The sequence below is a fragment of the Patagioenas fasciata genome, chromosome 2, assembly GCF_037038585.1.
Source record: "Patagioenas fasciata isolate bPatFas1 chromosome 2, bPatFas1.hap1, whole genome shotgun sequence".
Classification (NCBI taxonomy): Eukaryota; Metazoa; Chordata; class Aves; order Columbiformes; family Columbidae; genus Patagioenas; species Patagioenas fasciata.
The window spans coordinates 118174104-118186776 of NC_092521.1; the positions used below are offsets into that span (position 1 = coordinate 118174104).

Genomic DNA, 12673 nt, shown 5'->3' on the forward strand with positions numbered 1-12673 from the left:
GTCACTCGTGCCACGGGTATAAATGCGGTCCCGCGATGTCCATGGCTGTCGGCGCGGCGGCTCCCACCACTTGACTGCAGCCGGACGCCGGGAGGCAGCGCCGCTCCGCACCCTTCGGCCGCCGCGACCCGCGGGGCGGCAGCGGGTGGCGGCGGAGAAGGAGGAGGAGGAGGAAGAAGAGGAGGAGGAGAATGCTGCGCGCCTTGGTGGCGGTGTCCCTGTGGCTGCGGGTGAGCCCGCGGGCGCAGGGCGCGCCGTGCGAGGCGGTGCGCATCCCCATGTGCCGCCCCATGCCCTGGAACATCACCCGCATGCCCAACCACCTCCACCACAGCACCCAGGAAAACGCCATCCTCGCTATCGAGCAGTACGAGGAGCTGGTGGCCACCGGCTGCAGCCCGGTCCTCTCCTTCTTCCTTTGCGCCATGTACGCCCCCATCTGCACCCTGGAGTTCCTCTACGACCCCATCAAGCCGTGCCGCTCCGTCTGCCAGCGCGCCCGCGACGGCTGCGAGCCCATCATGCGCCGCTACAACCACAGCTGGCCCGAGAGCCTCGCCTGCGACGACCTCCCCGTCTACGATCGCGGCGTCTGCATCTCCCCCGAGGCCATTGTCACCGACCTGCCGGAGGGTGAGCGCCCCGGGGGTGGCGGGGCGGGAAGGGGAGGCGGTAGGACGGACCCCCTCCACACCCACGGGTCGCCCCGGGTGAGGGAACTCCCCCGCCCTGGTCCCGGGAACCTCTTCCTGACTGCTTTCCTTCCCTGCCGCGCCTCTGCTTGCAGATGTGAAGTGGACGGACTTCACGCAGGGTGTGATGGTGCCGGAGAGACCCCCGGACCCTGACTGCAGGAGCCGCGGACAAGGTGAGAGCCTCGTGCGCCCCTCCGCTTCCCTCCCCCTGCCAGACCCCCTCTGACACCCCTCAACCGTTTTCTCTTTCCTTCCTTTGAAGAGCGATGCAGGTGCAAAAAGACAAAGCCTACGCTGTCGACATACCTGGCCAAGAACTACAGCTATAGTAAGTGCATGAGGGAAAACGCTTCACTTTGCCCATCCCACACCCCCTCTGGGTCCCCTGCAAGTTAGGCAGCTCCATGTGGGTACTGCACCCACACCAGAGCCTGTCCAGCAAGTGCAATGTGAGGACGTGGCTCCACCACAGCCTTTTTTTTGCCCAAGAGCACCCAGTTGTCTTCTTCTGAAATCCTCCACTTGCATGCAGTGTGTGCAGGCAGTAGTAGCCATTGGGCAGCTGACGGTGTGATAAAACCAGTGAAATGTCAGTAACATGCACTGGGATCAACAGGCTGCTGTGCAGAAATGGTGCTTTGCTTCTGTAAAGGTCACTCTACTTAAAGTGCAATAACATCTTATGTGAGCATGACGATGTGCTGCTCTGCCAGCTCCTGTTTTCATCCAGGATGTGGACTATACAAAGGTTTATCATCTAAATAAAACTTCTAAATGTGAATTAAGCTAAAGCAAGGTTAAAGCTTCACAGAAATTCACATATTCTTTTACTCACTAGCCAGAGTTTCATCTGGTACAGAACTGTCAGAGATTAATTGAATTTGTTGAAAGTTTGCACCAGCCAGGGAAGGAGTCATCTATAGTTTTCTGATATGTTACATGACATATTGGTAATATAAGTAAGTATTCATCTCTCTCCCCCTGGGTCCCCCTTGCTCTGGTTTTCTGGTGCTGGGAGTCAGGAAGAACTATAATTAATATTAGATAAATACCAGTTTGAATGTCTGTAATATCAATAGAACCCCCCCCCATTAACTAGGAATTTAACATGCAGTATCATGATTTTTTGCACTTTACAGGCTTTTTCTCAGATGAAAGTTGTGTCTTCAAGAAGTGTATTCAGTTCTTATGCAATAGAGTTATTATATCCAGTCTATTCCTATTTGTTTGATATAAAATGAAAGTAAGTGTGTAGTTATTTGCTTCTTTGTTAGTATAGGAAAAAAAATCCAAATCCCAGTTTTGTGGGAATAATAAAGCTGAACATCTAATTCGTGTAATTGAATACTTTTTCTTTCTTGTCATGGCATTTTGATGCATTTATATAATATATTCTTTTTATATAATTCCTTAATCTATCTCAGTACAACATAGTGTTATGTTCAGATGGGACAATTAATTTCCACGGTTGTAAAAACTATATGAAAAAGCAGTGATATAAAATGACTATTCTGAAATGAAGTACAGATGTTAGTTATACAAATTCTGATTCCAGTGACTTCAGTGGCAGTTTGAGTAAAAAGTGTAGGTTGGGTTCCAAAATTTAATTCAATTGAATTTTTAATATTAGGATTATTTTTTTTGAGAGGTAGATTTTTTTTCATCATCCTTTAAAATCAATCAGAATGTTCACATGGAAAATGAATTAAGAAACACGACAGGGCAGAACAAGTTGCAAATAAAATCAAAATTTTTCTAAAATCCTTTAAAATAATATATACAGCCAAATTCTTGTTCCACTTGGTTAGAACTTGATTTCAATCAAACTGGAAAATGGATTGTTAATCTCCAAAACTGAAATCCCTCATGTGTTTTGTGGCTGTTACATGTGTCCTGATAAAGCTGGCACAGAAAACCCAGACTATGCTGATCTCATGTTTCCTACAAGTAAAGTTTATCCCAAACATTTGGAGGTCCTTTTGAAGGCTTTTGACCTGGTGACTACTGGGGCAGTGTCGATGCAGGCTGATCGCGCTCTGGTACACATGCTACTCCTGCTTCTTTTACAGAAGAATTTTGTGAACAGTTTGATAATTTAACCCTTCTTATTTTGCCATTTCCTAGAGACAAAGCACTTCATGTAGAAATTATGCCTCTTTTCTCTGATTTGGTGCTCTCACAAGAGAGAGTGGGTAAAGTGCTGCGGTAGTTTGCAAGTACAAAGTTAGGGATCATCCCCAGAGCAATCTGCACAGTTTCACCTTCTTGCAAAAAAAAAGGTGTATTCAGACTCTGTGTATTCAGAGTCAGAACACTTTTCAGAGTCTGTTTTAGATGAGAATCTGACCACTGATGCATAATTCAAAGGCAAAAGTGAAAAAAGTATAAACCAGGTAAATAATGAAGCCCCTAAACCTCTTAGTTTTTGACTACTTGTTTCAAACCCTGTTTCTTACATTTGAGACAAGACTTTAGTTCTTGGATGCAACCCACAGGGAAATGGCTTTATTATTGAAAAGACTGGATTCATGCTGTCTGTGAGGTAAATTATTCATTACTTAATTGTATATAGCCAGATGTGTCTACAAGAACGGGTCTGATTTATGCAAGGGGTTGTTCAAGTCTGAGTCAAAGGAGCTGTTTGTGTGTATGATTCCAGGAGAGATCTCTCAGCCTGATCTGGCAAAGATTTAGGCACATGTTTAATTTCACAGTTGTCAACAGTCCTACTGAAAACCAAACTGGGATGGGGCCCCTGTTATTCTAAGCCACTGTACGTGCCCACACATGAAGAAATAGTTCTAGTTTCACAGCCAAAACAACAGTTTTCAGTTTAATATGTTTTATTAAATTTTAAGATGTGTTTAAGTTTCTAATACTATTTGTTATTCTCACACCTCTCTTTTTCTAATTGCAGTAATTCATGCTAAAGTAAAAAGCGTAGAAAGAGGGAACTGCAATGAGATAACAACTGTGGTTGAAGTCAAAGACATATTGAAGTCTTCAACGCCAATTCCTCTGTCTCAAGTGCCTCTTCTTACAAACTCCTCCTGCCAGTGTCCACCTCTTCAGCCAAAGCAGGATGTTCTCATCATGTGCTATGAATGGCGTTCAAGGTGAGCCCCGGCAATGTGGTGCAGAAGGGTGTTCTAGGTAGCTGTGACAGGTGGGAAGGAGGACCAGCAAAGCTCTCCTGGTCATGAGCATGTTTTGTGAGTTACAGTTAATATTACACCGCTGAGAGTTTTTCTTGAGATAACTCACCTGTACACCTTAATGTTTCAATTACCTTCGCAATTAACTTTTTCCACTTAAGCAGCTTCAGGTCTGTGCCAAGATGCAGTGCTTACAAAACCTGGCTCACACATGGAGCATAAACTTTTGGTGGCATTAGGTGCTAACAGCATATTGCTTAATGCATCATGTGGCAGTTCAGGCATCTCCAGCTGTTCGTGAGTGTTTTTCTAGGACCACTTTCTGGAGGTATGAGCTACTTAATGTGCTACATTAGATGGTGGTCCATGTTGGCAGGACCAGGTGGAAGCATAATTCTGTCTCACCGACCCCAGGAGAGGCAACAGGAGACACATCTCCTGTCTGCGGAGCTGTTAGAAACAGAGAGCCAGGCCTTCCCCAGTGGCCTATCCATACTTTGGAACGATGCCATCAGTGAGATGTTTCTGATCCCACAGCTGTACCAGGACTAGCCAAAGCTGCAGCCATTGGAGCTCCAGCTCCCGGATGACAGATGAAAAGTAAATACTCTCAAAGCAGCTTGCCAGTCCTGCTGTATGATTAAAAGAGAAAACAAAACAAACTTTACCAGACCTTTCATCTGGCAGTCAGCCTAGCCCCAGGCATAGGAGGAAATGCAGCGTGCTGGTCAGGAGGAGAAGGGGTGATGAATCACAGCTCCCTTTTCTTTCTAAGTCCTTGAGGCAGAAGTGGACATCCCATCCTGCTTAGCACCCCAAGTGTGCCAGTAGCAACAGATGCCAACAGAACAGGTTTTGTTGTGGTGGGTACGTGTGGCTCTGTGCTGTGGGTCAGAGGTGAGGCTGTTCGCAAAATGTGCAGGCTGGTTTTGCGTACAGTGATGTGACTGTTAATTGAACATGCACACTTTGTAAGGACCGTAGAACTTCTGCTTGTGGAACTTGATGGACCATACCCATGTTTCCAATGAATTTTACATTGGTAAACTATGCCTGTTCTATAGGTGTTTCTAAAATTTGCCATCTGATACCTTATTAACTTTTTTTTGTGAGCTACCAGGCACAGTATTTTACTTTTACACAGCATGTTGCCCCTTCAGGTCTGGAAGTATTTCACAAAGATTAATTTTAAGGCCCTCTAGTTACCCATTTTAGGGGTACGTACTCTGAGTCATGCGACCAAGATTGTGATCAAGGAGCTCTGAGCTGCAGGCTTTGTTGGAGAGGACCCTCAGGAGGCAGTGAGGGAGAGGAGATTTCAAAAGGGAAAGATCACAATCTGCTTCTCCGTTACTGTAGAAAAACACACCATTCACTAAATATTTTGCGATGGTTTTTAAAGGTCACTGAGGTTTTTAATTTCATATAGTGTACTAAAACAAATTTGAAAAAGAAACATAAACTATTATATGTGTTTCCTGTCAAATTCTGTGGCATGCAAACAGAAGGTTTTGAGTTACAGTAGCTTTTAAAAGTGCCAGAAACAAAACGGGTGGAAGCTGTACCTCCGCAAAACACCCATTGCCTGTCAACAGAGTTAGGGTTTCACTCAATATTTTCACCTGAACAGAAGCTGTGTCACATGTACACCGCTTTATGATTTCACTCATCACAATGTGGCTTTAGCATCAATCCTGTATGTTAATTCTCTGATCTCTCCTTGGAAAGAAAATGATACGTGTGTCATGTTGGTCTTGATTTTCCAGGGCTTGCACTTGCTGTAATACTTTCATGTTTTAGGCAAAGTGGATGCACAGTGGCTAACACCTGCAAGTGGCAGCATTTTATACTCTTTTGAACTGCTATGAGCAGCAACACTCTTCATGGAAACTGGAAAGTCAGGCCCTACTATGCTGTGTAAACCTCACCTGCCAGCAAAGTGCTGTATGAAATTATGTTAATTTCTAGTGATTTTTGGTGTCTTCAGCCAATACTGATGTTTAAATAAAGCCTTCCAGAAATAGAGAAATTATATCAGGGCATATAAAGTCCCAGTATCTCAAAAAGAAAAAAAAACAGAAGTTAAATGGTTAGCAGTAGAGGAGATACAGAAATTCCAGTGTCCTTGTGCTGTAAAATAGTTGTTTCTAGGGTGGGACTTAGAAGGCGTGACGTAAGACTGCTTTAGAGTAAGCTATTTTAGAAGCTGCTTAAGGCCTATACGTTAAATACTTACAGTCTTGTTTTGTTCATTTCATAAAACCTAGACTCAGTATTTTCCTACAGGAGCCAGCCGTATTTCACTGGTAGGAAAATATCACTGTCAATAGATATTCTGAATGTACTTTAAAGCAGTCATTTAGTAGCCTCATGTAGGAAATACATAATACTGTCCTAATGTGTATAGGTAGCAAGGGAGACAATTTTAAGTGGTCAAATAAAGTTACCATTAATCCACTGAGCTTTATTAACTGGTGCATGTAAAACCCTAGCTTTTCTTCTCAATTCAGGAGTAAAATACATTAATTTAAACTGCTCTTCTGTGTGCACACACACAAACATATGGTGGACATAAGTAAAATATGTGTGATTCAGACATTTAAACAGTTTCATGGGATGTTACCCAATCCACCACTTTTTGTTAACAGTGATCAAAACAGGACAATTTTCCCCTGCAGAACAGCTGCAGGTGAGAACAAAGAGCTCTAAATGTTTTCTCCATACTGGCCATGTGCTGCAGTTTTGGCTGTAAAATCTGATTTATTTTGAAAAATATTTTCTGTTTTTACAGAGCTTATAATAGAATTTCAGAAGGATCTGTATAAGTATTTAGAAATCCATTAGAAAGCATTTAGGGACAGAGAAAAATGTTTCTCTGCTTATTGTCCCATGCACAGAAACTGTCAGTACCAGTACCTGCTGGTTCATTTCAACCTCAGCTTGTGTTAAACCATCTGGAATGACATCTCAGGAATCAAAATCAGAAATTTCTATAACTTGTGTTTATTTCTTATTTTTCAGGTTAATGCTTCTTGATGGATGTCTAGTTGAAAAGTGGAAGGATCAACTAAACAAAAGATTTAAGGTAAATACCACTTAAAGAATGCTGACGTTCTTGATAAAAAGTAATACACCTTTGCGCTTCTTCAGCATTGAATTACTTGCTTGACTTTCAGATATTCATAATACCTCTGGGTATCATTCTTTTCACACGTCATAATTACATGTAAATGAAAATTTGAAAATTTTAATCTTACATTTTAGAATCTCTAAGATTGTATTTCTATTTTATCTGCAAACTGTCCCTGAATAGGATGGATGGATGGATGGATGGATGGATGGATGGATGGATGGATGAATGACCTCTGTGTGAACTCTGTCTCATTACAATAGTGACTCTAGGAATTTATTTCATATCACTGCTAAGGCAAGTAACTGTCAGGTGATATGCAGATCAGTATATAGTACACATTAGGTAAGAAATGAAGTTAAAATCCACTGTACTGGATAAATGGACTTTGCTGCATGAAAGATTGCAGGCTGGAGGCACAGACTTCTCACCAGCTACTTCCCACTAAAGGCCCACCGAAAATATTGGGCATCCTCTCACTGGTTTCAGGGAGCACTGGGAGGAAAATTATATCTTATAGAGATCTGTGATGCAGGAGCAGCAGATGCCCCTGCTTTTTGGGGCTTCACGATAGCACTTGCTATCACTCCTTTCTTGTAAACTCCTCTTTATAATGGAAAGACAGATTGGATCAAGGCAGTGTCTGACTTTACACTTATAAAGATGGAAGAAAGTTATTTCTAGAATTCATAAAACTTTTCAGAGCATTAAGGACATACATGTATATATATTTTAATTACGAGCTGATTGGCAGTTGATAGAGTGGAGCAATAAAGATGCATGTATCTATCAGTAGAAGCTTTTGGATTACAGACGAATTTATTTCAGGAAAATCCTATTTGATGCTTTTATCGTTCCATTTTCTCCTCACTTGCTCCTGTAAAACCTATGTGTGAAAAAGAAAATATGCTTTAAATCTTTAAAAAATAAACACGCTGCAACTGCAGATGATACCATGTAGGATTTAGGAGAATATTGACATATGACTTGGACTCTTGAAATCCCCTAGCTGTCAACTTAATGGCCTGTTACTGGCACACGGTGTGTTTTAGTGACATCCTCATACTGTTTTGCCATTTCTAATAGTGTCTTGAAGCCTGTTTGGACATTCACTTCCAGACTGACAAATAGATGCATGACTGCCAAACAAAATATTTCTCAAATAATGTGTCTTCCCTCTGATATTAATAGTTTCATAAATTAAATACTCAGTTAAACATGTTTGAGTGGGACACACCTAAATACCTGTTAATTGTTTTTGTTTTATGAAGATGCATATAATGATCCTGACTACACCAGAATAGCCAGTATGGAGCTAGGTATCACAGTGGCTTCATTTTAATGCACATCATTCATCACTGAAGACTTGCATCCAACTTTTATCTTGAGTTACCACTTAAAATGAATGTTTTGAACTGTCTGTGCACCACAGAAGACAGCTGTTAACATAACCACAGCATGGCTGGTCCCTTCTCCAGCCAGGACAAGAGCCTGTGTTGCAACAGGGTCAGGGCAGAGACAGAAAACTGGAGAGGACTTCTCTTGCTCTAATCACTGGCAAAGCTTCTGCCTTTGGGAGTTTCAGAAGTTCAGTAAGAGGGGAGAGTTGAGGTACTTTCCAGGTTCTACTATTTGCTTCACTTTTCTTAAAGTAAGTGTTTCTGTTCCTAGAAGTGAAAGACTGCAGTCTCTGCTGCAGTGTTGTGTATCTCTCCATATTTTGGACCACCTAACCACTTGAGCTCACTGTAAAAACCTGTTTTCTGACCACTACACTTTTGGGTTTGGAAATCTGCTGAGCTCTTTGATCTGACTGCTTTTCAAAATTGCTCAGGGATGCTGGTGAATAAATCTGTAGGTGCATTATTCATAACCATCCCATTTCAGTGGTCATCTCTGCTGTCTGTCTGTGAGATCATGACTTTCATACCCCATCTTCTGTACTCAGGAGAAAAACAGAACCAGAAAGTAAACACCACCTTCTCTTGTAATTGAGTGTTTAAATATATAGTCTGCTTTGTGTAGACTTTTCTGAGGAAAAATTCTAGTAGCACGTTCAGCAAGACAGCAAAGAAGGGGTTTGCAAAGGAGTCCCAGTGTGCAGATCGTATCTTTTTGATGGAGTGGTGCCAGCTTCCCCGGATTTCTGAAAAGACATGAGATGTGCACTCACATGCAGCATGCACACAAGGTGTGCAGTCGTCATTTTCATCATCTAGCACAAATTCCCCCACCCCAGAACCTGTGGCAGATTCCCCCCCCGCATACACCCACAACATACTGACATCTACAGCCCTGCAGGGCACAGCACAAAACTGTTAAAAAGTAGCACTAGTATCAGTACTTCAGGATAACTTTGATTAAGACAAAATTATTTAAGATTATACCCTTCCCTAACTCAGCCTCTCGGTTTTCTGCATTTTCCACAGAGGTGGGAACAGAGACTGCAAGAACAAAAGCTACGAACGGCCCGCAGTAAGAGCCAGAATGCAGGCCGCAGTGGTCGGAGTGGAGCCCCAAAACCATCAACCAAGAACACCAACCCGCTGGTCGGTGGCCCAAAAAAGGCCATTAAAGTAAGAAATGGCCAGAAAGAAATCAACCCTAAAAAGGCATGAACGTGAAATTTCCAAAGGGAAAGACTTATCCTGCATGATGAGGGGCACAATCTGGCTTGGTTGGCACATTTTATTAATCCAGAACTCATTGACTTAAAAACTCATGGCAGTTTTTACATAGCCATTTTTGCTGCACTTTACTTTTAAAAGGTTTGCTTTTCCTTTCAAGCCACTGCAAGCCATAGAGTGTAGGTTTGCACTAATATGTGGTAGGCATATTCAAGTTGACTGAATTTGCTCAGAGCATTGAGAAGCATAGTTTACCAATAAGCATCTGGATATGCATTATGTGATTATTTTTATGTGTGTGCCAGAAATATGCTTACAGTGTTAGTATTTGATCTTGTGGGTTTGTGTAGCAAAAATGTGTTGAAAGCAGACGTTTAATTTTTTTATTGTACTTCAGGCTGGCTTCTGTTGTTATAATTTCAAATATATTTAAGCATCTAATTGAAAAATCAGTATTTTTTAAAAGGACAGATTAAAGTGAAGCAGATCTGTAGAATTCTTAAAAGTAACACCTATGTTTGCTGTAATATAGCTTTGTTATGAAAACTGGAATAGAAGCATTATTCTAAACATAACGGACAGCTATTGTACAGTATTAAAGATAGGGCTTCATGTGGCTCAGTGTTCATTTTGATAATTTTTTATCATTTGACACCATATTTCTAAACTTTTCTCTGATACCAAATAAACAAATGAATAAATAAATATGGCTTGTCTGTATTCCTGAACTTCTCAAAACAACTGGGTATTCGCAGTCTTGCTGGTCAGAAGGTAACATTTACTCTGCAAAGGTTCACAGGCAAAACAGATGCTTTAATTTGTTAAAAAATAAAAAAAAAAAAAGCAAAGGTGACATAAATCTAAATAGCATAACTTTAGGATTATATAAATGATGGCCAGCACAATCTGGTTTCTGTTAAAATGTAAAAAGATCACCTGCATTAGCATTCTAAGAGCTCATGACAGACATTTTAAAGCTCTTCAAGAATTCCTACAGCAAAACTAATGACTAGACTTAGCAGTTCTGGTATCTATAAAACAAAATGAGCATTTCAAACATAGACAGAGTTTACATCAGAAAAAGAAAAGTTCTGTGTAGGTCAACGTAAAGCATTACAACTGGTCATATCAGTATATTGATCTATGTTATTGCAAGGATTCACATGAAATTTAAGGCATGGATGAAATTTAAGGCAGAATATGCTAGAGTGATTTTGTTGTAAGTTGCAATATAGCTGGTGATATGCTAACACAAGCTGAAGAGATAGATGACAAGTTAGAATGCTTAAAACAGAGGTATTACAGAAAAACTAAATAGCATATAGGGTAGTTCAAGAAAAAAAGGGGGGAAAAAAAAGCACAAAACAACAAAAAACCAACCCTACATGATCATTGGTTGAGTTTTGAGCAGTTGGTTAAAATATGCAAAAGTCAGCATTTGAATGTAGCTAGTCCTGCTAATTCTGGGTAGCTGCAGAACTTTATCTCCATGGAACATCTGCAAATTAGATCTAAAATGCAATCCAGGTGCCAAGAATGCTGAGCATATATATTGTATCTATTGAGTTTAGTGGAAATTATATGTGTTCAACATGTGCGAAAAAACACAAACCGCAAGCTTAAGATGCCTAAATACAGACTAAAGGTGAAATCTTAATCCTGTACAAGCAAATGAAAAAACTGAAACCAAAATCAAAGAAGACACAATTTCACTGCTGGTGACTAAATTAGGTGAATTTGAAAAAGTTGACTTAAGTAAGCATGATCTAAAACACCAATGATTGGAAAGCTCCTAAAACGGTTACTGTTACTGTGTAACAGTTCTTAAGCTTTCATTACCTATGGATCCTATGTCATAGAGACACCCCTGAAATCAGTTTAGGCAGACAATAAGCTCCCAACAAAATTTATTCCGAACCAGAACTATTTAGCGGAGAAGCAACTAAATACAGGGTTTGTCCAAAAACAGTCAGCACTCCAGCAACATTTAATAAACTGCAGGCAGGTTCGATATGCTAATTCAGGTTATTATTTCCATACGACCACTCAAATATAATAATCCACAGTGTGCAGACACTCACTCACAGAAAGAAGAGGCCTCTTTCACTCAGGGGTACCCAGAAGAAATAACTGCTTTCCCAGAGTGGGCAAGGGTTCATTCGATAATACCTTCAGAAGAAACTCACTTACCAAGGAGAAGGTGAGAGCATTTAATCCCACCAAGTCTTCTTAGATGGGGTCCCTGATCTGAGGGAGGGCTCTGTTCACAGACCCGCTGCTCCGAGAAGACCACTCAAAGGGGGTCTTCGGCGGGGGCCCTGTTTTATAGCCAGGTTGGATCCAACTGTGGCTGTGGTTGTTATGAGCATGGTCCAGAAGCTTCTCTGGGCCTGAGCACCTCCATGTCTGAGGACCTTGCTTGTTGACCAAGGATGACTGAAGGTCCTGCCCCACCTGTTCCCCCAGCTGAGGGGAGGTGAACATTCACCATGCCCTGGGGTGCGGGGGACATGGCTGTGCGTAGGTGAGCACAGGCACAGTGAGGTATCAACTGCCCTGTTGAAAGCTCCAGATCTCATCTGGGGATGTGCACCTGCCACACATTCTACCCTGTGACCACAGTCATGATCCCACCTGTTCTTTGGAGTGGTGGTGCAGTCACCTCTTGCCTCCAAAGTTAAAAGGGGGCACAGTGTCATGAGTTTTAATGCCCACTGTGGATCATCATACTTCAAATGTATTTTAGGTGTTATACATTATAATTAATCAACCTGTCAATAATCAAACAATAGAACAATGCAAGTTTCAATAATTACAGTAGACATCCTGATAAGAAAAACCAAATGTGTTGACATTTTTTTTACCAATTAGCCCCCAGTACAGCAACAATTGCCCAGAGTCTTTTGTTGATTTGTTCTCGTAGTAGCACTGGGATGTTCAGAACTAGACACAGCAATTTTTTACTGATAAATTCAGCTTCCAGCATATGCCTTCCTCCTTCAATAGGTTTGAGTCCAGTATTGTTTTGTTTTGGATAGTCATTTTGTTGTTTTTGTGTAAGTGATG

The 12673-nt window shown here is 41.6% G+C and overlaps 1 protein-coding gene across 1 annotated transcript; it reads left to right on the plus strand.

Moving 5' to 3' along the window:
* The first annotated feature begins 41 nt into the window (after positions 1-41).
* Positions 42-10281, plus strand: SFRP4 (secreted frizzled related protein 4). The gene is made up of 6 exons (XM_071804819.1): positions 42-633; positions 788-868; positions 958-1023; positions 3613-3811; positions 6872-6935; positions 9410-10281. Exons 1-6 carry the CDS (start codon positions 192-194, stop codon positions 9596-9598), a joined length of 1041 nt encoding a protein of 346 aa, XP_071660920.1. The 5' UTR covers positions 42-191; the 3' UTR covers positions 9599-10281.
* Positions 10282-12673: the final 2392 nt, after the last annotated feature.

Bases quoted from the DNA above. Each gene is read 5' to 3' on its own strand.
- SFRP4 (XM_071804819.1), top strand. From the start codon at position 192: ATGCTGCGCGCCTTGGTGGCGGTGTCCCTGTGGCTGCGGGTGAGCCCG. The intron at 3,812-6,871 runs GTGAGCCCCGGC...CTTATTTTTCAG, and splicing joins TGCTATGAATGGCGTTCAAG to GTTAATGCTTCTTGATGGAT. The intron at 6,936-9,409 runs GTAAATACCACT...CATTTTCCACAG, and splicing joins AACTAAACAAAAGATTTAAG to AGGTGGGAACAGAGACTGCA.